General features: G+C 41.8%; 1 protein-coding gene across 31 annotated transcripts in view; it reads right to left on the reverse strand.

Moving 5' to 3' along the window:
• MACF1 (microtubule-actin crosslinking factor 1) overlaps positions 1-26,533 on the reverse strand; it is a 340,530-nt gene that overhangs the window by 93,160 nt on the left and 220,837 nt on the right. For 27 of the 31 annotated variants that reach the window (XM_027537746.1, XM_027537756.1, XM_027537747.1 and 24 more), the window contains 16 exons: positions 25,792-25,941; positions 24,230-24,445; positions 23,993-24,142; positions 21,956-22,189; positions 19,585-19,734; positions 18,432-18,665; positions 16,867-17,067; positions 14,121-14,639; positions 13,186-13,362; positions 12,807-12,930; positions 11,745-11,953; positions 11,048-11,365; positions 6,738-6,904; positions 5,314-5,470; positions 3,360-3,477; positions 207-269 (listed from right to left, as the gene is read on the reverse strand). In XM_027537746.1, coding sequence (XP_027393547.1) covers positions 207-269; positions 3,360-3,477; positions 5,314-5,470; positions 6,738-6,904; positions 11,048-11,365; positions 11,745-11,953; positions 12,807-12,930; positions 13,186-13,362; positions 14,121-14,639; positions 16,867-17,067; positions 18,432-18,665; positions 19,585-19,734; positions 21,956-22,189; positions 23,993-24,142; positions 24,230-24,445; positions 25,792-25,941 — 3,187 coding nt within the window. The remainder of the gene's footprint in view (positions 1-206; positions 270-3,359; positions 3,478-5,313; positions 5,471-6,737; positions 6,905-11,047; positions 11,366-11,744; positions 11,954-12,806; positions 12,931-13,185; positions 13,363-14,120; positions 14,640-16,866; positions 17,068-18,431; positions 18,666-19,584; positions 19,735-21,955; positions 22,190-23,992; positions 24,143-24,229; positions 24,446-25,791; positions 25,942-26,533) is intronic. The other 4 variants (XM_027537753.1, XM_027537754.1, XM_027537755.1 and 1 more) reach the window with 2 other exon arrangements.

The raw sequence follows: 26,533 nt of genomic DNA on the forward strand, positions 1-26,533 counted from the left end.
CTTGTACCTTTATTTCGCTGGCTGCCAATCGGTTTAGCCTTTAGCTAGCAACAAAGAGGCATCACGGCTACTTCTCCCCAGATTCTCACGCTTACAACCCATCCTAGCAGCAGTCTTTCCACACATATGGAAACACACACAGATGCAAACACAAACACTGTCCTAACACACCCAACAAAGAGGCACTGTTGAAATGGCATTCTCACCTTTGCAGGTGTGGTATCCGTTTACACTGCCTACAGAGCTTCCTACAGAGGGCAGTATGGAACCTGAGCAGAAGGACAGAGAGACAAACAGGGCGAGACAAAACGTGTTAGGAATACATACAGGCACCGAGTTTATTCTTTGGCACTCACTGTAAGCTCAGGCATCAGGAAGTTAACACAGCACAAGACAACATACTCATGGAAAGAGACAAATCATTTTAGCTGCCAGGCAACAGTGTCACTAGGGGTGATTCAGCTCCTTAGCAGTAAGGATTACTAATCCTTTCTAGAGGAAATCCAGATTCCCTTCTTAAATCTCCAATTTGAATTCTTTGGACTCTGCCCTAATTTTGTGAAGCAAGTATTAGCAGAGTGACTAAGTCTTGAGACTAATATCTGACATACTTTGGAATGAGGATTTATAATATAGCCAAAAAGGTTCGACTTTAACATCAATGTTGTTCACCATAATAAAAATAAACAGTAAGTACAATTAAGGACATAAAAAGCAGCATTCTTTTAGTAAAGACATAAAAGCAAGCCCTTCTTATATTGTTTCAAAAGATTCCCTGTCTTTTTTTTTTTTTCCCATGACTTTCTGCTCCCCTTCCCCCACCAGAAAACAGAAATTCTAAGTGCCAATAAATCTGGCTCATAAACATTCCCATAAATTCTGTTTAGGGTCGCTGGTTCTGTTTCTAATTACCACAATTTGACCTATATTCTCTCCAAGTTGATTCCTTACATTTCAGGAGTATCCCAAATAAGTAAAAACCAGATCATGCAATTACAAAGATTATAAAGAAATGTGAAGAACAGTCATGACATAATGTAACATTCCAAGAGCTGACTAAGACTCTCACATGTACTAATTTCACTGTGGAAAAAGTTATGTGTGAGGTTATATTAGAAAACAGTGATTGCAAAATTTTTAAATGTTAAAATTATTGTATTTTCAATTAAAAATAGATCAAACACAAAGATCAGATTCCACTCCAGTGTGGTGAGGGCTAAAAAGAAACTGGACTAGTAATTTGAAGAAGACAGTCTAGACAAGACTGTCACTAACTCAGTACGTGAGCCTTAATCTGTGGACAGACTTCAGTATCTTCTCTGGGATATGAAGATTATCTTGTCAGCTTTCATGGGGTTACAGGTGAGAGGTAGTGAGGCAGTGGATGTGAAAGCACTTTATGAAGCCAAAAGAGCTCACAAACGTAAGGAACCAGAACATTCACGCGTTTTCAAAGATGGAAGAGAACTTTAAAAGTACTCAGGGTAGTTCAGGATGGGGAACACATGTATACCTGTGGCGGATTCATTTTGATATTTGGCAAAACTAATACAATTATGTAAAGTTTAAAAATAAAATAAAATTAGGAAAAAAAAAAAAAAAGTACTCAGGGTAGTGATCTTCACACTGGTTTTCAAAATAACTAAAAAGGAGCCTTAGGGACTCTGTAAATGTTTGGTTTACCTTTAAGATTCAGCATATATTTCCAAGTACTTAGAAATGGCAGTAAAACATGCACGTTCTATCATGGTGAACACCACATTAACCCAGTAGATACAGTCAATTATGCTGCTTTTTGGGGAGAATAAAGGAGCTCCTGCACCTCTGTGCATACATTTAACTCCTTTCTGAGGGTCACTGATGGGAAAAATTGTAGTTCTTCTCTAACTCTTTAAAATATTCAATCTGACACATATCCACTCATATACAAAGGAAAACATCTATAGCACATGTGTATTACATAAAATGATAAAAAGGCTCAAAGCAGGCTCTCATCAGGTAGAACTGTATAATAACAGAACTCAACACTTCATATAGTAAAGTGAACTTTTAAAAACTTTTGCCATCATTTGCAGCTATTTATCTGTGTGAAGTGTATTTTTTTGATACAGCGCAACCAAGAAATAAAAGGAGAAATAATCAAATAATGAAGCAGTCATTCAAACATTCTTTTCTTTCCTTCAAATCTCTATATTTACTAAGACAACCTCACTACTCATTGATGAATTGATGGATCTCATAATATATAAATGCTATAAATTCACTTATAAGGGAAATTTATGCCACCAAAATATTTTTGTTTTATAGAGTATAGTTCTATAGGAGATTTAATTTTTAAATAGATGCAAGTAAAAGAGTTTGAACAGTCACTGATCCATTTCAGGAGTCAGAAAGCATTAGTTCACCAGCAAATCTGTCCCTCCACCTGTTTCTGTATACAAAGTTTTACTAGAACATAGCCACACCCATTCATTTATATATTGTTTATGCCTGCTTTTGTGCTACAATGGCAAAGACATGTAGTGTGACAGAGACCATATGGCCCACAAGCCTAAAATATTTACAGTCCTTTATAGAAAAAGTTTGCTGGGTGATGTCACAAAAGTCACTGAACTTAGAAGTTTAAGTGTTAGAAAATAAAAGTCACCAATTCTCTGAAATGCTATCACTTCTAGGTTATTCCAAGACATCTTTAAAACTTCAGGATACAAAAGGAACCTAGCCATTCTCAGGGGGAAAAAAGAAAGCAAACTTCGCTCTTACTATTTAAGGGACTATGGGAGTGCATTAACACAGTCTGGTAATAAAATCTAGGAGATCCCAGTTAACAACCAGCAAGTGACTGTGAGCTCAGGATGCATTTGTCTGAAAGACTTAATTTGTAGGCAGAGACTATTCATACATCTGGGCACATTCTTTGTATGTACTTCCAATAAGTGTGCCAGTTTCTGGTGTATCAATGCTGATTCCTAAAAACCTAGCCTCTCCCAAGTTATGCTTATACTGCTGATTCCAATTTAAAGTTAATCAATAGCCACGCTATTCACATATTTAGAAGAGGGAAATTCCTCAAGATGGAAAATCCTATTTTAATCCTTCCATGTTCATTTGTCAGTTCTATGTGGGCCAACTAGTCCCTTTACTTTCTCCCATCATGGGAAGAGATTCTGTAGAATGGAGCAATGTTACAAAGCAAAGGGAAAACAGATCAGGTTGAGGGGAAGACTGCCTCCTTTGTGAAGCCTCCTTTGTTCTCATATCCAACCTTGATTCTAACTTTCATTAAACAAGGGGTCATCATCAAAGGCCAAAGGAAAGAATGACGTTTATTCAATACTTTTTCAAGAGCCTGCACTCACCGGTCTTGGCTTGAGAATCAGGTGCTGTGATCTCCATGATGAGATTTTCTAAAGAAGTACCTTTACAATTGATTTCCTCTACCAAAGTCCCCTTACTTGTCCAGTCATCTAGGAGATCCTGTTTAAAGAACAAAATAGCAGAATGTAATACTTGGAGGGTTTTCCTCATAATTATGGACACCTGTTCTACATAAACTCCCCAAAGTTTTGATAAGCATTAAGTAACCATTTTCACTTTTTCAGTCATTTCAAGAACTTGATTTAGCCAGCCAAGGAGAATGATATCCTGGAAGACTCAAGACCTTCTCATTCATTCATTCATTTATCAAGCAAAATAAATTTTGTTTTTGAGCATTTATTATACACCAGGCATCATGCCAAACGCTGGGGATACAAAATAGGATTATGACACAGTTCCTAAACCAACAGCTCAGATTATCAATTATAATGCGATAAGTGATGTTACAGAAATATGGAGAGCCACTAGACTCTAAGCACACAAAAAGAGACACATCTAACTGCCTGAAAGGAGGAAAGCTTGGCATTAAGATAAAGAGTTTGCCAGGTGGACAAAGGGAACGCTATGCATGTAAAGAACAGAAAGGAAATGCTGTTGGAAGGTAAGATGAGGTGCTAGATACTGAGATGTAGAGAAATACCCAGAATCATAGACTACACTTTGCATTTTCAGGGGAACTTTATATTGGGTTTGAAGTCAGAGCTCTAACCATCACAGAAAGCCATTACGAAACAATATCTGCTCTAAGACAAAAGTGTCTGGTAATGTAGTCTCTAAGCTGTGAACTGCCTGCTATAGAAGTAGAATTTTACTCCTTTCCCAGAAAGGACACGATCCTAGGCTTCAACCCCTTCCTCCGCACGGAATTCCTACATAGTTTGCTTTTGACTTAAAGCTGCAGAGCAGCAGCAGAGAAAGACACAGAGCCATGAACATCTGGCAAGCTCATGCGCCGAACTTCAAACTTAACCTTGTCAGTTCTTTAATTAGTCACTCTTGATTCCAAAGAGCCACAGTTCTCAAACTGTGCACTGACTCATAGGATATTTTAAATTTTTGAGGGAAAAACAGTGACATCTGTTGGACACCATGTGAACAACTACTGTTAAGCTGTTTGGTTCTGACCACTTAGCAAGTGAGGTTTTTTAGGTTTTGTTTTTTCTGGCCTTCAGGTGCCATGAAAAACGTCTTGAAACATAAAGGGCACCATGAACCAAGAAATCAGGGAACCTCTGTCCTAGGGAACTCTCCACAGCAAATGCTCCTAGCACCCTCTCTGTGAAAACAATCAAACTCTTCTCTTTCATCTATTCAGGATAAATCCTGTTTTACTAAGAAAATAAGGACAAATGCATGAGACTTAGGTGGAGGCTGGTTTCAATACAAATAAGAAACATATCAGAGGTGCAAATAGAGCTGATGACAGTGAATCAAGATAGCAGAGAAGAGATTTTGCAGCAGATGGGAGAAAGGTGGATATTACCCTTGTCGGTATCTTCCCACCAACTGACTCTAACTTTCCCTTAATTAGTTATGGAGAAATTCTCTCAATTTTGTGATGACATGTCTGGTCACTTGCTCCCATATAACTGTCTAATTCTCAAACACACGATGAGAGTGTAAGCTTCTCAAGACTGGACTCTGATGACCATCTTTCCTATGACTTACCACAGCATGACAGTCATCCCCCTAAAGAGCTGAAACTTTATAGATATCATTCCCAGATTTTTTTTTTTTAATAGGAATGTTTTGGTACTCAGTGCTTGGACAGGGGTAGGCAGAACTCACATGAAGAGCATGGAGGCACTGCTGTTCTGATACAGATGGATAACTTCGGTTTCTCACACCACTCCCCCACCACAGATTGAAATGAGTACATATAAGCTTCCAAACTGCTGCCTAGCCCGACTCCTGGAGATCATTTTGTTCACCTACCTTCAGGTGTTCAATCTGCTTTTCCAGCTCTTTAGTACTCATGAAAGTCTCTGCAGGTGGAATATTCCCTTCAGTTTCCTTCAGCCATTTCTGGAAAATCCTAACCAGCTTCCGGAATTCATCTAATTGCTCCTGGCAAGATGACGCATCTTCCTCTCTGTCAAGGGAGACATTTTGTTACTTGCCAGACGAAGCTTTGTAAAGAAGTCAACTTGAACTAAAACTAGGTTCATTCTAGGACTCTAGGCATCAATTTCCTAACAGGGCCTTCCCATCTCATAATCTTTTCCATGGCAGCTCTGGCTAAACAACCACATATTATGTAGGAGAGCATCAAACTGAGGAATCCGTTGCCCTTGTTTGGACATTTCTGGGGAAAGGAGTCTTCAATCTTACTCGAGGCTAAAGTGAAAGTGAGAAAAACTAAAGGCAGCCTGCTATTTAGGTACTGTGATACAATGGAAAGAATGCAGGCTTTGGATCTCAAGTCCAGCTCTGCTACTTTTTAGGTCTTTGACTCTTTTAAGGCCCAATTCACATGCTAATTCCTTTAGCAAGGAAGTTGCCAAAACAAAGGCTCAGAGAAGTTAGGCTAAGCACACCCATGAGTCAAATAAATCAAGGAGAAAGAATTCAATTTTGAAATTAAGTTTTGGAAATGGTCACATCTGTTAGACTTCAGACCAGAGATCCTGGTTCTTCATACAGCTAAAGGCCCTCCGCAGAGGGAAAGAAAGACAAAACCTGCTTGGCCTGTGTCCTATCCCCTTCGCCTGCACTAAATAACCTGCTGCTCACAGTGGTGATTTGAGCAACTGCTTTCCTCTAGTCACTAAGGCAGTCCTTGGCCAAATCGAGATATTTATAGCTAAACCAAGAAAAGCCTTATCAAACTTTTAAACCCACATGAGGCTTTCTGAGGAGGGAATTAGAGCTTTTCAATAGTGAGCCAATAACCTGAAATCAGCCATCTCTGTCACACATTCCCATGTTTGCCTTCAAAGAAGAATCCAGAAACTCCTCCATCATAGCAACTGAAATGTGGTCAAAACCAGCAATGTGAGTGCCAAATAACCTCTAACTACGTCTGTGAACGCTCTTCCATTTTTTCTCATTATTTCTAATCCTACCACAATCCTTGTTGCTGTCTCAGATTTGTTCTGTTTGGTCCATGTGACTTGGGCTTTCCCTTGTACAGAGGGGGAAGTGAGCCCCATTACTGAGAACGAATTCACTATTTACTAACAGAAAGACCACTAAGTATTACGTAGACTGAGTAGCTTTGTCTCAAAGAGGCATTTTCCAATCCTTTACAGCTCAGTATCAGAATTTTGATGCTATCTTTGCTGGTAAAGGAGAAGTCATTTCATTCAACAGCAAGAACAAATTAGCTCCATGACACTGGCACACATATGAAAACTCACCTTTCTTTAATTGTCTTCTGTAGCTCCGAGAAGTCCTTTTTGAGGTTCTGCACCCTGTGTTGGTGCTGGGACAGGTCCAGAGCAAAGCCACAGGAGCTCAGGTCAGTGACTAGGTGCTCAAGAGTATCCAGATTCTCCTGTTGGTCTTCCATTTCCAAATTGAGCTCCTGTCAAGCAAACAGGAACTGTATTCAGTCCTCTGATCTTTATAAATACTTAAGACTCTAAAAGAATGAAAGGTATCTAGATTAAAGCTGGGATACATTCTCTCTAATCTGTAGAAAAAGAGGGAACAAGGACTTCCCTGGTGGTCCAGTGGCTGGGAATCACTTGCCAATGCAGGAGGCATGGGTTTGATCCCTGATTTGGGAAGATTCCACATGCCCAAGGGCAACTAAGCCCATGTGCCACAACTACTGAGCCTGTGCTCTAGAGCCCTTGACAATTGCAACTACTGAGCCCGTGCACCCTAGGGCCCATGCTCTCAACAAGAGAAGACGGCACAGTGAGAAACCCATGCACCGCAACTAGAGAGTAGCCCTCACTTGCTGCCACTAGAGAAAGCCCACACGCCGCAGTGAAGCCCTAGGACAGTCAAAAATAAAAACATTGAAGAAAAGAAAAAGAGGGAACAAGAATTGAGCATTTCACTGTGTTGACTGCTAGATCAAAACATAAAATATGTAGGATTTCTCCAATCCACTTGAGAGCGGCTGGAAATCAGAGAGAAGCCTCGTCTCCTTTAAACAAATCTTTGAAGAATCCAGAGGCAGCATGACAGAATAAAAAGAATATAAGTGTCTGGTGTAGAAAAGATGTGAAATTCAATCATGGCTGTGTCGCTTACTAGTCTATGATCTTAAGCTATTAAACTTCTCTAAGCTTTCATAGTCTGTCTATTCTTTAAAACAGGTAAATAAACTCTTTACTGTTATTTAACACTGTATTGAAGATATTGGCCAATGCAATTGGGTAAGAAAACACATTTTGTGGCATAATCATTTGAAAAGAAGAGATAAAACTATATTTGCAGATTACATGAAAGTATATTTGTAAAATCTCAGAGAATCAACAATATAACCAGAGTGAAAAGTGAAGTAATCCAAGAAGGGAGAAGAATATAAACTCAACATATTAAAATCAAGAATAACACAATAGCAGCATAAAAGGTACAATTTTAGGAATCAACTAATAAGAAATGTACAGAACCTTTACAAATAAAACTTTAAAACATGTCTGAATGACATGAAAGCCGACCTGTAAAAATGGAAAAATGTCCGTAAAGACATGTGTATGTGTATGTGTGTACGTATGCACACACATGCTGTGAATAAGTGAAGTAATGTGACCCGAATAAAATGTGACCGACATTTTCCTCTAAGACTGATAAAGTTGATCCAAGTGTTCACATGGAAAAATAAACGTACAATTATAGCTATGAAAAATCCTAAAAAAGAAAAACATGGGGGAGATCAGCCTTACCAGATAGTAAAACATACCATAAATCCTCTAGAATGTTAACAGAAAGACCAGTGAAATACATTTGACATTTTGTATATGATAAAGACAGATTCTCAAATTACTGGGGTAAATACAGATTTTTCAAATAAATGACATGGGGAACAACTAGATAGAAATTTGGGAAAACATAAACTTGAATTCATACTTCATATATATTTCAGAATAAACTTGAATTGTTAAAGTATTAGAATTTTAAAAAGAGAGGAGAAAAAAAGAAACCATGGAGGTACAGTTCATCATAACCTGAATATGGCAAAAGGCTTTCAAACTATGACTAAAAATACATCTTCAATGAAAGAGTGATACCTCTAGTCTCAAACTATCCTATAAAGTTACTACAACTATACTACAAAGTCATCAAAACACTATGGCACTGGCGCACACACACACAAAGACATATACATCAACGGAACACTACAGAAAGCCCAGAATATACACGGATAAAGAAGATGTGATACACACACACAAACACACTCAGAGGAATGTTACTCAGCCACAAAGCATGAAATCTTGCCACTTGTGACAACATGGATATCTCTAGAGTGTATGATGCTAAAGGAAATAAAGCGGATGGAGAAAGACAAATACTGTTGATCTCATTTATATGTGAAATCTCAAAAACAAAACAAGGGAACAAACAAAAATGAAAACAGATTCATAAATACAAACAGGTGGTTGTTAGAGGGAAGAAGGGTGGGAGAATGGCAGAAACAGGTGAAGAGAATTAAGAGGCGTAAACTTCTAGTAATAAAATAAATTTAAATCACAGGGATATAACATATAGCATAAGGAATATGGTCGATGACACTGCAATAACTCTGAGCGGGGACAGATGTTTACTAGCCCTATCATGGTAATCATTTCATACTGTATTGAAATGTTGAGCCACTATGTTGAACACTTGAAACTAACATAATACTGTATGTCAACTATATTATTTCAATTAAAAAAAACGGATAAAATCTACTGTGTAAAAATTTAACAAAAAATTTTACATGAGCAAAAAACATCCTAAGGAAAGACAAAAGACAACTGTGAGAAAGTACGGCACAAATGAACTTACCTACAAAACAGAAAAGACTCACAGACACAGAGCACAGACTTGTGGTTGCCAAGGGGACGTGGGGTGGGGGAGGGAAGGCCTGGGAGCCTGGGATTAGCAGATGCAAATTATCACATGTAGAATGGACAGGCAACAAGGCCCCACTGTACAGCGCAGGGAACTAGATTCCATATCCTGTGATAAGCCGTAATAGATATTAAAAAGAGAACGTCTATAACCAAGTCTCTCTGCTGTGTAGCCGAGACTGGCACAACGTTGTAAATCAACTATATTTCAATTAAAAAATTAAAAATAAAATAAAAATAGATCACAAAAAAAGAGAGAGAGAGAGAAAGATTTCCTAATCCTACCCACTGAAAGGACCTAGAAGCATTGGCATCCTGGTGGCTCATGCAGTATCTGGATTTTGATGTCTAAATATAATTCTCCAGTAAAAACAGGCTTCCTTGGAGAAATAGGTGATTTCAGGTATGGGACAGGGAAATTACAAGGTGACCATACACACTGTGCCAGAAAGTAAGACAGTACTAATATACTGGTGGGGACATGTCAGAAAGATACCAGGAGACAGCCTAAAGGGGCTCTCATTGACCAAAAATGGGAAATTGCTTGAATATAAAAAAGAACAATAATGATAATGAGTATGGGACCCCATAGTGACACTCTTTTATACATTTATAAAGAGAAAGAAAACAGCAATTGGTAGATCGAGATGAAAAGTATGCAAGTGTTTATTGTACTATTCCTTTTACTTTTCTAGAAATTGAAAAATTTTCAAAACAAAAAGCAAAAAGTGAGGAGAGCAAACCAAACAAAACAATGAGTTCACAGTACAGTATGGAAAAGGTTACATAGCTGGATAAACCCAAGGTAGTGATGCGGACATATGGCAACGCTAAGGTAGTACAGGTGGTAGGTGGGCAGCTGCAGCCATTCTGGAGCTCAAGTTAGCCACTACTTGATCAAATTAAGTGCAGGCATATACTGTGATCCAGCAATTCTACTCCTAGATACACATCTGTATCTGTGGAAGGTAGTATTTTCAGCTCTGCCTACTAGCTGTATGGTAGGATTACACTTCTCTACCCACTTTGAAAGTCAGGTATGATCGTGTGAAACTTGCTTTGACTAATAAAATGTAAATGGATATGGTATGTGCTCTGAAACTCCAGTACTTTGGCCACCTCATTCGAAGAGTTGACTCATTGGAAAAGACTCTGATGCTGGGAGGGATTGGGGGCAGGAGGAGAAGGGGATGACAGAGGATGAGATGGCTGGATGGCATCACCGACTCGATGGACGTGAGTCTCAGTGAACTCCGGGAGATGGTGATGGACAGGGAGGCCTGGCGTGCTGCGATTCATGGGGTCACAAAGAGTTGGACACGACTGAGCGACTGATCTGATCTGATCTTCCCCTTGCAGTAGTAATCATGAAAACATATGTCAGGATGAAGTTTCCATCAACTTGAAAGACTGAATGATTATGGTGAGCTAAGTATCCCTGCTGATCTGGGCTGAACACATGCTATGAGTGAAAAATAAAGCTAGGCTGTGTTTTTTAAAACTGAACAAACAATATGAAGTTTACAGGATAGCTGTGAGAATTCTTTTAGACAGTACAGGTCAAGTTTCCAGTATACTGACTAACATGTGCTTAGTAAACATTTGTTTTTCCTTGCCCTTCCTTCCCCTTTATTCCACCAATCTGGCAGATAAAGTCTCACCTGAATCTGTTGGAAGAAATGTGCAATATCCTGATCTGGCTGATTCCCAGAGGCCAGCAGCCGACTTTTGTTTTCCATGAATTGCTGCAGCTTCTCAGAGAGATGTTCAAACATCTCTGCCTGGGGCAGAAGCTTCTTTAGGGAGCTCTCCTTTTCTTGCTGCTGTAGACAGAGCTGTTCGAAGCGCTGGCTCACCTCAGCCAGTTTGCCCTGCAGCACAGCGGCCGTGGTGCTGTCTGCTGTCTCCATGAATTGGGTCACCATATCACGGGTGGCCTCCAAGCTGCTCTTCTGCCGAGCAATGTCCTGCTTCAATTTCTGTCATCAAGAGCATATCTGTCAGCTCCTGGCTCACTTATTCTGGGACATCTGAGCCACAGACTAATAAACTTCTAGTAACCACATGCTCACCTCCTCAAATAGGCTTGAAGGACTGCAACTGAACCTTCAGAACATCATCGATACCCTTTCTTCTCCACCCCAGGCCACCGATGACTTTGCTATTACCACTCTCCCTCAAGTTTACCAATGGTTTGGAAATTGAGCGGACATACCTTTGCATTGATTAGCCATCATCTCTAAGTCTATTAGAATACTCATGGAAATACATTCTTTTCCTGATACTTTTCCAAAACGATGCCACTATGGTAGGTGGCAAATATACCCTCTCTGCTGACTCCTGGGGCATGAGTCTCACCATGTTAGTGGCCAGGGCCTCCTGGACGACTCCTGATGACAGCGACACCACCTGCTCCTCTTCCAGGTTATTTTCCACTTCTCTGATGGACTGCAACAAGCTGTCCAGGCTTTCCTGGACACTCTGAGACTGGGCAATTGCCTTCTGCAGCAGAGCAGAGCGCTCCGCCAGGCTGCTGGAGAGGTGTTGGAAATGGCTGAGTATGGAATCTGGAAAATCAAGGCCATGACAAGAAAAAGTGGAGACAACTTTTCTGTTGCACTTTTTAAAAAATGTATTTAAATTGTACATGTTAGTTATTATAACAATGGACATCAAGGCAAACAGAATAAGCTGAAATACATCACTATTTGAACCAAACTCAATAAGCATTGTATATTTAGCACCTACTAAGTGCCAAAAATTGTGCTCAGTGCTGAGGACTAAAGATTATTATGATAAAGTCCCTGCCTTCCACAAACCTTAAAACTCTAAAAGAGAGTGTAGGTAGTGGAAGGCATATCAATTAACCATAAAAATAAAATCACAAGTGCTATATTGGTACTAGGAGTACTGTACTAGAGAAGCCAGAAGGAAAAGTTATTTATCTTTTACTTCTTGGGGGTGGGGGTCGGGGTGGTGACAGGAGTTTACCAAGGAAGAAACTTCCTGGTTACATCTAGAAGCAGGAGCAAGATTTCATCATGCACAGTAAGCACCCGTCCACGGGATTTTCCAGGCAAGAGTACTGGAGTGGGGTGCCATCGCCTTCTCCGTGATAAATGTTAGCAGCTGAGAAACAGGACAAACTTCAGGAGGAAAGCAACGAGGAAATGACTAGCTCATTTGGGAAAGGAAGGAAGTCGGGTGTGGTAGGAAGGCGAGTGTCTGCGGAAAAAGGGGTGAAGCCAGGCCACGAAGGCCTCCTATGGTGTGAGATTCAAGTTCATTAGAGGGTTAGCTCTTTGTGCTTGGATCCGCAGCTCCTCACCAGCAGCACAGATGCTTGTACACAACGGTGTGAGATACCACAGAACAGAGGGGAACCCTTGGTGGTAGGGGAGCGCTCTGGCCATTTCATACCTGTAGTTTCTTGAACATGCTTGCGGTCGGGGGCTGGCTCCCCTTCAATTTCCATGAGGTCATGAGCTACTTTTTGGAGTTTTTCTACAGGTACTTGGTGCTCAGCCAATTCCTCCTGCAACTGCTGCTTGTCCATGAAAAAGGACAAAAGAAAACCATTAGAGTGAAGTAATCAAAGCTGGTTTCTAGGGATCAAGAGCTACTGGGCAGCTATGTAGAATAATTCTGTTTATCCACAGCCACAGATGTCAGAATATAGTGTTCAGGAATCAGATATTGTCCAAGGCATCCCGACCCCTGCCTTTCACCTCTGCAAGCACTTGCTTTGCTTTGGGGGTGCTCTGAGCTGTGGGGAACAAGAGCCCGTGCCCTGGCTCACCTTTGTGGTTGCAAACTGCTGTTGCAGGACCCCCGGGTCAGAGGCAACCGTGTCTGAGAGGAGCTTCTTCACACTGGCCTCGCAAGCTTTCATCCAGGCCTGCAGGCTGTCAGCGCTGCTCTGAAACTGCTGATACTGGCCTAGCAGCATGTTCAGGTGAGTGCCCAGGCGTGTACACTGTGCCAGAGAAAGAAGGGAAAGCAGACCAAAGCAGGTCAGGCCAGGGGCAGCAGCCTCCCAGGCAAGTCCAAAGAGGCCTGCCTGTGCTCCAGGGACCTGACTGTGACTGCAGGTAAGGACAGGTGAGCCTCCCAGGTAGACGGGAGCAACCATTTTCTACAAGTGGGTCCTGATTGTTTGACCCATACTATCCACCCCAACTTTACTATATACCGGGGAAGACACAGTGAGTTGTATGACAGGCTACCGATGAAATACACATCAAGCTGCAGGCAAAGGTGGGGCTCAAAGGTACAAAACATTTTCCCTTTGGGAGCATTGAAGATGTTGGCAAAAACATAAGACAGGTAAAAAGAACTAAGTGGATTCTGTATCTTAGGAGCTAAAGGAAGTTCTTTGATAGGGCGGAAGATGAAGCTTTACCCTAAATGTTGTGTCCAGGAATGAAGACTATATATTTGGTTTAAGTTTCCCTGTGCTCTGTCTCTTGGGAGTCAACGCCTGCTGGTCAAAATACAGGGAGGCGATCACTCCCACCTTCACCACTGGAGTGAGACATACCCCTAGCTCAGGTCAAGCATAAGCCCCTGGGCTTCCACGTTTTTTTTTTCCCCAGAGGCTCATAAAGATGTTCTGCAAGTCCACTTGCTCACTGTGTCCTGAGGTTCTTACTGTAAGCTGCAGAAACCACCCACGGCTGTGTGAGGGCTGCCAGGACTGCTGCACCAGGGGGCCGCCAGATGCCTTGCCCGTACCTCTGCATGGAGAGTGCTGTATCTTTCTGTTGCGTCTTTCAGCTTGGCCTTCACTAAGGTTCCGGTTGCTGACGCTTCCCTGCCATCATCGAGGCTGTTTCCTGTGTCCAAGACCTTCTGTCCTGAGATCGTCACAAACCGCAGGTCTCCTTTGTGGGAAATGACATCCTCCGAGAAGCTCCCCTGCCGCTTCAGCAGGGCGGGAAGGGCCTCGGGGCTGCTGCCTCCCTGATGCATGCTCTCCAGCTCTTTCTCAGATCGCTCCAGCCAGTTCTCAAACTCCCGATGGTCCTGCAGAAACTTCTGCAGCTCGTCCCGCAGTGTTTGCACCTGCTTCAGTTCTGCCTCCGACTGGGCCAGGGAAGTCGCATACTGCTCCTTCAGCTCTCCGAGCTTCTCTTGCAGCAGCTGTTGCTCCTCGGGTGTGAGGCTGTGGCCGTGCTGGTCCAGGAAGGCCTGGGCTGACTGCGTAGCCAGGATGAAATTCTGCTGCTGAGACAGCAATTCTTGGTGACGAGCCTGGCAAAAAAAATCCCCCCAAACAAAGGACTATCAGTAGGGATACCACAATGACTTGGTTATGTCTACAGCCGGAAGTAGGGAGAGATCTCAATAGGCCACTTTTCCAGCTGCTCAGATATCACCAGTCTCTCTGAATTGCTAGGTATTATGCCATATGCTAATCCCAGGTGAACGGATTTCCCTAGGATCTGACAGCTATCGCGTGTTATCTCATCTGACTTGCGCCACCATCTATAGTGCAGGTGGACCATATAATTCCCGTATCAAAGAGGGGATGAGTGAGTGCCAAAAAGGTGTTGTATGTCTTAACAGAGGCCATGTAGATAATCATGGGACAAACTGTGACTAGAACTGGAGTCTCTTCCCTAAACTACCCCAGGTCAAAGAGACGGTACAAGTGGCCAACAAAACTACCCACACTGATGGAAGGAGTGAACAGTCTTCACAAGTCATACATGTGACAGCATAAAACAGGTCATCTGCAAATGCTAAGCTGTGAAACATGTCACTCACATATCCTTGAAGAGTGTTCCTACTAGAAAATATCTTGGGAAACTAGTTTCTCAGATAAGCAATTTGCGTATTAGTAAGCATAAACTGCCCTTCTGCGTGGTACAGACGGTACAGGGAGTCTGCACTTGTGTGTGCTCTGTTTACGTGTGGGCGCGTGGACCCTTCTATTTAAGAAAGGGAACATAGGTTCTTTGAGGACAGTTGTGGCTGCTTTGTTTTGTTCCTAAAATGTTCTTGCCGAGGCTAACAGAAGACAGTGGGTGCTTAGGAAGTGTTCTTGACTATCTGTACCTTGAATGCATCTCCCTAGAGAAGGACAGTGGCAACCTGATGGCTTCAGCTTCTGATGCCATCTCAGGGAAGCTGGGGTGACAAATGTATCTGGCTGAAAGAGAAGGAGGGGCAGCACTACAGCTTGTCTGTGTACCACAAGATGTCCCCACGCTCATCCACCCAAGGTAAGGTGGCTCCCTTCCCAGCTAGGATGGAGCTGCCAGCAGGCAGGATCAGGGAGCCCCTGTGACAGCAGCACCATTTCTGCTCTGTGCTAAGACTGCCACGGCTTTAGGGTACACACTGCAGCGGATCTGCCAAGCGCAGGAAATAGGTTGCAAGAGGCAGAAATTCTATGAATACAAAGTAAGGCAATGGCCCACACAGGCTGTTCAACAGAAGCATTCCAGCTAAGCCAATTTTATTTGCTATAAAGGTGTCACTACTAACACATGGGACCCATGTGTTTTCTAAGTTCCCTAAATATATAATAGTCTTTTCGTCATGCACTATAATATGCCTGCATATGCCAGTTAATATCTTGGAGGTGATGGATCTGGTTGGCTTACTGGTTTATCTCCAATGCCTGTCATACAGTGGGTTCTCGATAATTGCTAAAGGAATAAATGGGTAGAGAAAAGTAAGAAATGATTTCTTGAGAGGATCAGGGAACCATTAAAAGAGTTAAGCAGAAAGACAGCATTTAAGAAAGCTCACTAAAAAAAAAAAAAAGAAAGCTCACTTAGTAGTGTGGGAATGGACTTGAGGGTAAAAGTCAAGAGGCAAGGAAACCAACAGAAGCTACTGTAACACAAGGGAAAGCTGACAGTAGTCTGAACTGTAATAATACCTCGATGGAGATAAAAAGTGTGATGTCTTTGAGAGATACAAGAAGCACGGGATTTGATGACTGATTCAAAGTGGGAGAGGGAGGGAGGGGAAGGAATCTAGGGTGATATTTTAGTCGGGCAAGTCAGTGGGAATTTAGGAAGAACATTTGGGGGAGAGGTACTTTAGAAAACAGGAGGTCCATTTCTCAGGTTGAGGTGCTTGTGGTTCCAAGCTGCAGAGAGAAGGATTTATATACTCAAGACAGGCATTCAGGCTCAAGACAAATAAATACATGGAGATCACTAGTAACAGGAAGTGAAGTGTCATGGGTGGATGAGATTACCTAAGGAAAGTATATTCTAAATGATTAAGATGAGACCTAGGCTACAACTTGGAAGTGCATCAGTGTGTTTCAGAAGCTGGCCAGAGGAAAGGGAGAATTATCAGGGAAGACAGTGCTATGGAAACAAGGGGGGAACTATTTCCAGGGGAGTGGTCAAGGGTGTTAAGGCTGCTGAGAAATCAGAGATATGAACTGAGAAGTTCTCACTGGACTTAGGGCAGGACAGATTCACCCAGCATTGTGAGAACAAGCTAACGTGCTCACCTTCAACTTCTCACACTGCTTGTCCAGCTTCTCTGGGGCTTCATTCAGCCCAGCGTGACCATCAGTGGTATCCAAGGCTCCTTTCTCCAGGTTGCCTGAGAGCTGCTCCATTTGTCCTTCCGATGATCCCACTGAGGTCACCCAGTCCAAGAGAGCATCGATCTTCCTCCTGTTCTCTGCCAGTTCCTTTGCTGCTTTACTCTGAAAGCCACAGGGGGAGTCTAGTGAGAAGGCCTTAAATACTCAGCTACCATATGACCAAAGGTTAAGTAAAGGGAAAGATGTTTAGGTCAAAAAAAAGAGAGAGAGAGAAACTTTAAGGCTGGGTATAAACAGTCTTTGCACCCACAAAGAAAAACAAGCATCTTCTTTCTAACTCTGTTGAAAAATAATCACTTAAAATGATCCCTAAATTTGATCTATATCTCATCACTTTTAACAAAGGATTCGAATCCCAGGATTTGAAAAGGCTCTATTAAGTGGTGATTTTGTCCTGGCAACCCTCCAGGTTTTACAGAATCCTTGCTAGGTATGCAGAAGTTATACACTAGCTTGGTAGGATAAAAAAAATAGCACAATTACACTCAATTACCTGGCACCTTGTCCTTAAAGAAATCACAGACCATTCCCATCCTTTTCCTCTGCCAAGCAGAGCACTGAATTCTGAAACTTGCCTCTCAAATTCTATTTTCTGAATCTTCAGTATTTTATTAATAAAACAGGTTATGCTAAGTGATATGTACATGTATTTCAGAATTCATCTTCAGGTAACGCACTTCTCTTTTCCACATTCTCTACCGCCCTCATTAGTGTACAAGTTCACAGCCAGACAAAGAACTCTAATTCAGTTTGCCAGTGGGGTGCAGAAGACCATGAGATTTCACCTTCTGTTTAGTTTATCCCAGTGCCATGATTTCCCACTGAAACGGTAATGGCAGCTTGAGGAGAACTTGAAGCCCATTAAGACTGCCCAGGTGTCTTCATTAGCACCCTTGGATCACCAGGCTGCTGCTGCTGCTGCTGCTGCTAAGTCGCTTCAGTCGTGTCCAACTCTGTGCGACCCCATGGACTGCAGCCCACCAGGCTCCCCCGTCCCTGGGATTCTCCAGGCAAGAACACTGGAGTGGGTTGCCATTTCCTTCTCCAATGCATGAAAGTGAAAAGGGAAAGTGAAGTTGCTCAGTCGTGTCCAACTTAGCGACCCCATGGACTGCAGCCTACCAGGCTCCTCCGTCCATGGGGTTTTCCAGGCAAGAGTACTGGAGTGGGGTGCCATTGCCTTCTCCGGATCACTAGTCTAGATTCATGTTAAAAATATGCCCTGTGCTTTTTCCCCAAAGATGATGATGATGGTGATGGTGATTTGGAATATGAACTTTTAATCAACTATTCCTGACTTAAAGTCCTTCAGAATGTTTCTTATAAAAATAAATATCAACTCATAAATCAGCTCCTGAATGAGCCCTTTTCCTCAATCCTATGCTCTCTTGAAGGCCATCAGCTTTTATTTGTGTAGGTACCAAATGTTTTTTGAAAAATACCAAGCATCATAGCAGTCTGGTTACCTTTTCAGTCTCCTGCTGTAAGGCTGAGGTTACCACTTCCTCCAGCTCCTTCTGGGCCAGCTTTGTCCTTTCCTGGAGAGCTTCATACTGCTCCTTAGCCTGATGAAGTTTCTCCTGGAGAGCTGTCAGCTCATCGGGACTCAATTTAGTCTGGTTCTCTTCCAGGAACCCTTCAGTGTCTTTGACAACACTGGCAAATGAGGTAGCGTGATTCTGAATGTCATCCTGTAAATCCTTAACACACAAAAACAGGATAGCAGAAGCTTCAACTTTAGCACTTCTAAGACCTCTCAACAGCATGAAGATGGAATGACTAGAATGACATTATCTGCAATGGACATATGTCCCTGACTATAATTTGCTCAGGTTTATGCCTAAACCAATGCAGATAATAAAATTTTCAATGCTTTTTAATTAAGAAGCTTCTAAAAATATTTAATTTTTTAAGAAAAATTTAAATTTCTAAGAAGATATTTAGTGAAGATATAAAAGGAAAATGCCCACAAATACGATTTTTGTTTTGCAATGACTTATCCTTAAAGAGATCATTCTTCTGTAAAGCAGAGCTGACAATGGGACTCTAACAGTGTTGAGACCTGGCTGGTCCTTTGTAAGTCTCTTGGTTATCACTGCTGAACCCTCATGTAGCCTACAAGACCCAGCGTGATCTGGGTCCTGCCTCCTCCTCAGGCTTATCGTTCACTAATCTTCCTTTTGTTCTTTGCAGTACAGTCAAACTAGCTTTTTTCCAATTCTTAAGTATGTGCTTGATTGCAATTCCACCTTAGACGGATGTGCAGGCATCTGCCTGGCGCGTCTTCTTCCTCCTCCCACCCCTTCATGCATCAACCCCTATGTATCCTTCGATTCTCAGTTTAAGTGACACTTCTTTAAAGGAATCTTCTGAAATATAAGTCAAGATTGCGTCTGTTATATGTTCTTATGTAATGTTTCCTTTATAGATATAATAGTGAATACATTATATGCTCATTTTTGTGATTATCTGTGTAAAGTCTGTCTCTTCCACGACACTATAAGCTTCATGAGAGCAGGGATATTTAACCATTATGTTGCTGGCACTAGGCCTGGCACATAGCAAGCCTTTCTAACTACCTGCTGAAGGAATGAAAAAAGTGAGTTAACTCTTACTGACCTTCAGGTCACTTTGGTTCTTCTGCAAAGCAGAGAGATCCTGCTGGGTGGCTCTACCCTGATGGCCAGCCAATGCTCTTTCTGCCTGTCCCACCCAGCTGCAAAGATCCTCCAGTTTCTGGTGACAGGTATTTTGTTGTTTCTGCAGGGTCTAATTAAAATGCAAAGGGGCCAAGAGATAATTAATGATTCTCATTTTATAAATATAAGATAACTCCCTGAAATGTAAAACAGGAAGGTTATATCACAAGGATGGAAAAGTTGGTGGGAGACTAGAGCAGGAAAAGGCACAGAAATCATATTCAGAAAGTTCCCCTCATTTGGACAGTCTATTGGTCTAGATCTATGGCCTGAATTACAATTAGGAGTGATTTCAGGTGAGAATGCTCTGAGGTTTTGGTTTGGAAGTTCCTTTGCCAGACTGCTTATTATCCATGCAAATGGAGAAGAAAGAGGTTAGATGCTTAAAATCCATAGATGATACTGCATATGATAATAAATGATAGGTTCTGATCACTTCTACAGGAACTGGATGATACACTACATATGAAGTCATAATATGGAAAATTAGAAGGACTGGACTAGGAGGAAAAATCAAGAAACTGGATAATTTATAAGCTAATTGAGCTTCTTAATAATTAATCTGACTTTATATAAATCAAATGTCTCACGAATGCAGACACCCATTAAATGGAATGATTACTTGCCAGGCGTGAGGGGCTTGGCTATTTTGAGAAGAAGGGAAGTGGCCAAGAATAGCAATGGGCTCTGTTCTTCAGGGGTCTACACCAATAGCCAAGAGAAAAGCCGGCCTGAGGGGAGCAGGGATTTGCTTCTGTGCCTGATCCTTTTCCAGACCTCTCAGTCACATGACACCAAAGCACCTGACTGAGCAATTGAGCATGATGTGTTCTCCTGATCATCCTTCTAAGACCATTTTCCACCAGTTTCTACCTTCTGATGGCATTTGGAGTCACCTGCACTTACAAACAGGTGCCCAAATTGGCCCTCTCTCCCCCGCTTTAGGACAAATAGAAAGGCTCTGGAAGAGAACTCCTAAGAGCTCTTCAGCTGTAAAACAGGATCTTCATGGGTTAGGATGGGTGCAGACTGAATCTGAAAAAAGCAAAGCAAACAAGTTAACACATAGACAAACACATGCATTCAGGGCAAATATAGAGAGAAGGAGAGCATTTCTGACAATAACAAGGTTAATAAATGTCGTGGAATTAATTACACGCTTAAAGAGAATGTTCACATGCAACTGGACCATCTTCTGCAGCTCAGGGGCCTACTCTGGATGTGGGCTGTATCTTAAGGTGGCCCAGACCTTTGCTATTACATTAATTATCCATAAGCTACACCAAGCTGTATAAAATCCAAGTGAGGACACTGCAAATTTCCAGATGTAGAGGTAACCTATCATATTTCATTACTATCTTACTTCAATTTTAATACAGTTGAAACAACTAAGCAGTAACAAGGGACATACAGACTTCACTAAATACCCTTTAAGCCTGACTCAAAAGCTCAATTCTACTATGCACAGTATTTAATAAAAGAGACACTGAGACAGTTTTACTGGTGATAACAATTCTAATACTATCCTGGTGAATTTCAATTTATTATTCATCCAGAAGAATGGCATAAGCATCATTCTTGGTATTCTAAGGTTATGATGTTACCATGCAATTATGCTGAGTTCTACAAGAAGAGGCTTGTGATAGAAGGTGGGGAGATGATTATCCTGGCTTCCTGCAGTTTATCAACAGTGCTTCTACACACAGTTTTCCACAGCTGAATAAGCACTAGACACAATAGTGTGAAGAAAGGTGCCAGAAAATAATAATTTTCAAAGGTGCTAAAGAATTCATATGATTCTGATAAAAATCTTTTTGTCAGCTGTCTGAAGGTGGTCAAGGAATCTTACTGTTATCATCTGAAAAGCCCCAGTATAAAACTAACTTCAGGACTGTTCTTCTCAAGAGCTCAGAGTATCTAACTGCTCCTAACAGCCCTCAAAAGAATACTGAAGGAGAGTAGGGGAAATACAGGCTGGGGATAAAATTCTCATTTGAAAGTCAGAGGCAATGAGACACAGTTACAGTAAAGTCTAACTAAGAAGAAAAGACCTTGCACATGCATACACACGTAAACACACATATTCTCTCACACGCATACATAAAACCAAAAACACAGCAAGAAAGACAGTCACAACAGCTGTCTCCAGGACCAGAACCAAACTGGCCTGGACCAATCAAAATTGGTAAACGCAGGCTCCTGGAACCATGACAGATGGAGTCTGGCCAGAAAACCCAAAGACAGAGGACATCCCAGGGACCAACTGAGCCCAGCCGCTGGTTCAGTCTGACCTTGACCTGGGCAGCCTGCTCCATCTGTTGAAGACGGTCCCGCAAGGCATTCCCCTGAGCTGTAGTCTCTTCTACAAGGTCCTGGAACGACCTCTGCACTTCATTCAGAAGCCTCAGCATCTGCCGGTTCTGCTGAGGAGACAAGTCCTGGGCGTGCTCGGAGATCAAGAACTGAATATCAAAGGCAAGTGCATCCAGTTGGGATTTCCTCTCAGCCATGGGCTGTTTCAAGTCCTAAGGGAGATGAGGAAAGGAAGAAAAGAGGAAAGAAACTTCCAATTCTCTACAGAAGCAGAAACTGGTGGTTCTAATCAAAGAATCAACATAATCAAACAGAGGTTAATTTCCTGTATTTTTAAAAGCAACACTGATTATTTCTAGGGCCAACCCACAATGGAAGTCTCTCTCACTTCTGGCCTCTCCAGAGTCCTCACATATTATAGCTAGGTTTCCTTTAACTATAATTAAAGGAACAATAAATTAAATCAACCACTGATTTCTAAATGCACTACACTTTCCATTATTTATATTAACAGAATTATAGCACTGCTAATCCCAAGTATCTGTGAAAAAATGCTATACTTTGGAAAGTATAGCATGAATTTTTGGTCTGAGATAGATCTAATTGTACTTTATTAGGTGCAAATAACTATTTGTGTTTGTCTAGCCCTGAGATACTGGTAAACCAGAAATGAGAAATATTCAATTTCTTAGTGGCTCACTAAAGTTTGACTTTTAAATAGTTATACATATTATACATTTAAAACTGTACAAAAATGTTGAACATTTTATACATTTTAAAACTGTAAAGGATTACAGTCAGATAAAGCAGTAAAAAACTGCCTAAACACTAGAATTTATCTGCTTTTAGACAATTAAAAAGCATGCAATATTCCCACAAACTTTTAGTAATCACTACCCACGTTATACTGGGTGCAATTAAAAAACCATAAAAACAAGTAAGATATCTGTGCGTCTATCACTTTGAAATTGGGAGCAGTCAGCAACCCTGCAAAGCGGGCTTGCAGAACTACTTGCATATTTATCATATGACTACACTTCCTTGTCTGTGAATACATGGATTCGGGAAACTCACTAGGAAAATGAGGCTTAGACTGGCTCTCTTCCCATAATGGAATTCATGTAATTCATAACCAGGCAAGGACACCAATATAGGGGGTGCTCTGTGTTCTTATATTTCATACTATGTCATAGGAATTTTTCTCACCCTTGCTTCTTTCAAAACTCTTGTCAGTGAACAAAGTCTGCTACTCATTCCTCCACCGGTGTATTTAGATTAAAGGGTGCAAAAGAAGAAGGCAAGTCAACTCTTGCAAGATAAAGAGGGGCAAGGATGCATACAAGGGAAACCTGACCACAGACAACATTTAGGTCTGTACCTCCTAAGACTGGGGAAAAGGAAGAGGCTGGAATAGGAGGGAACATCTCTACTTCTGCTCTGACTTCAGAGAGAATTTGAAAGGAATACCTATAGCAGAGGGTGGATAAACCAACGTGAGCATTATCTGATATTATCTTAAATGTAATTCAAAAGAAACAACAGTGTTGGGGGCAGGAGAATCCTCAGCTCAAATACATCTCAGAATCTTTAACTTTTTCTCTCACTGACTTACAAAAAAGAATCAATTAACTTGGAGTTTAACAAGAAGAAAACCACCTCTCAAGATGAGGGGTTGTTCATCTACACTCCCCAAGCCAGACCTGCCTGTCATCTGGTTTTGTAAATAAAGTTTTACTGCAACATGTCTACAACCATTTGTTTATATGCTGTGTATGGCTGCTTTCATGTTTCTACAGCAGAGATGAACAACTGCCACAGAAACAGGTCACCTGCAAGACCTAAAATATTTACTATCTGGCCCTTTACAGGAAAAATTTGCAAAGACCTTTTATTTCTCAAATGGGAAGTCACACTTTCTAAGAAAGGCAAGTACAGATACTGCCTAGCAGAGACATGAAATTAATACAACACAAAAGGGCAAATAAAACATGCTTGAGAGCTGGTGGTGCACTCACCTCACACCGTTGGAGGCAGTGATTCAGGCTGCCAGCATCTGTTTCACTGTCATATTCCTTGCTGTTCAGAATAACATGGGTATCGCCAACCCAGGCTCTCAGATCTTGAAGTCTGCCTTCTAGCTGTTCATACTGATTTAACACTCTAGTCTAAGAAATAAATGGCAAGTTAGATGATAAAACTCTCCAAGCCTGCCCAGACTCTGTGAGCCTTTGTAAATAAAAACAAGAAGCTACCTTCTGTACTTCCAAGGCACTCTGGAGGTGGAGCAGTCTGGAACCCCAGGTGTCACTCACAGAGCTGAGGGACTTTTGAAGATTCTTGGCATCTTTTTCTAGCGCCTTCAGCAGTTGAGCTGGGACTTCCTGAGGCTGGCTGATGATAATCTGATCCACACACTCCAATTCCTGGCTCACCACCGTGGACAAATCCTTTAGCTCTTTGTCTAACACCTGAGGGCATAAACTGGAGTTACCTCCAAAATCGAGACTAGAAATCTTGCTGTCTTAGAATCAGCTGTAAACATATTATTCTGTCACCTCATGTTTACACAGGCTTTAGGGCTTATAAAATGTTTTTATAGATCTTCATTAGTTTTTCTGTTGTTCTCACAATCAATCATTCTTGAGGAGGCAGAGCAGACATCATAATCCTGAATTTATAGGACAGATGCCTCAGGGCTTAAAACTGTGAATTTGTTTTTCCCTGAGGTCACCCAGCTGATAAGCAATAGAGCCCAGACTTGCAATCAGGTTTTCTGACTCAGGGCAATGCTTCTTGCCCTACAACTTGCTACCTCTCCACTAGTGTCATTATGCTTTAAATAATGTGATGCAATATATAAGTCAACCAAAGGACAACTCTTCCACTCCGAAGTTCAAGCGAGTAGAACCAAAGAACATAAAAACACCCCAAGCCAGCTTTTCCACCCAGCTATTCCTCAATATTCTGCTCCTCAGCAGAGAGGCCAGAAACAAGCTGTAGAAGAGCCTGGTAGTTCTTTGGGCATCATCCTCCCCTCCCCTTCAGCCATCCTGCCCAAGGCCACCCTCTGGACACTGAGAGAATTGGTAAACCTCTACAATCTCTGCGCTCCTCATGACTCCAACCCTGCGACAACTCTCAGCCTCCAGCTGCAGTGAAGGAGGTGCTCCTCCTCCCACTCAGGGCTGTCTATCTCTATGTCCTTCCATGTCTCGGGGACCTCATTCCATCAGTCAGCACTCATTCTCCTCCCTAACTTCACGTTCTCCTTTTCTATTGGTTCTTTCTCCTCAGCCTAAAAATCCACTCAAAACATCCCTCTTCCCATGCATCTCCTCTAGCTAGTGTCCTACCTCTCTTTCCTTGCCTGCACTACCAAGCTTCTGGAAAGCATGACCTACATTAATTGTCTCCACCTTCCAACATCCTGTTTATTGTCATTGCAACCTGGTTTATATCCCACCACTCGAGTGTAACTGTTCTTATCAAGGTGCCCGGTGACTCTCAGGCACTGAATCCCACTTTTAGTCTTTATTGTACTCGGTCCCCCTACTGTATCTAATACTGCTGACCAGTATCTAATACTGCCCACTGTCTCTAATACTCCCTTGAGTCTCTTATGCTTTGGTTTCTGTGAGACTAGTACCCCTTGCTTTTCTTCATAGATCTCTAATTATAGTTTTTCCAATCTACTTTTTGTCCATTAAATAGCAGTGCTTTTGAACACGTTCTTCTTGCTTCAGAAGCTTCTCTTGTGGTGTCTTCTCTACTTTTCCCAAACTGATGGGCCTGGAGGAAGTCTCTGGGAACCTACCTTGGCCTGACACAGCAGATCCTGTAGCTCTGCCAGGTTGAGCTCTAGAGGTTGAATCTGCTTGGTCCTCATTTCAATGTCCCGTAAAAGAGACAGATAGGATACCAACTTCTCATCATGTTCTAGGCAGAGCTGCCGGGTAAATACATTCTGTGGAGCCAAAAAGAAAACTCACTCAAATCTGACACTCCTCTTTAAGTTTGCCTTTAAAGCAGACAGGGTCATAGAACAGAATAGAAATTTTTACTACACATTGCATGGAATGAAATAAATTGTGTTATTTTATCTAAACTGTAGCAAATCAATGGACAAATAAGCAATTCATTAATTTCCTCAGGGAGCACAAGCTCAAGATTATCAATCTATAAGCATCATTTTAGCAAAAACCTCTCTGACTTCAGGTACCATAGCCTCAGTATTTTAACTTAGCTTTAATGATACCCTTGCAAATTTCAGAAAGACATTCCGGGCTACTACCTAATTTTCCAACAACTATGTTACAAACAGATGACTATACACTAAGTTATATCTTAGAGAATCCTCTAGTTGTCCTTAAGCAGATGTATGCTGCTAAGTCACTTCAGTCATGTCCGACTCTGTGCGACCCCATAGACGGCAGCCTACCAGGCTCCCCCGTCCCTGGGATTCTCCAGGCAAGAAACTGGAGTGGGTTGCCATTTCCTTCTCCAATGCATGAAAGTGAAAAGGGAAAGTGAAGTCGCTCAGTCGTGTCCGACTCCCA

Source organism: Bos indicus x Bos taurus, chromosome 3 (assembly GCF_003369695.1).
Source record: "Bos indicus x Bos taurus breed Angus x Brahman F1 hybrid chromosome 3, Bos_hybrid_MaternalHap_v2.0, whole genome shotgun sequence".
NCBI classification, from domain to species: domain Eukaryota; kingdom Metazoa; phylum Chordata; class Mammalia; order Artiodactyla; family Bovidae; genus Bos; species Bos indicus x Bos taurus.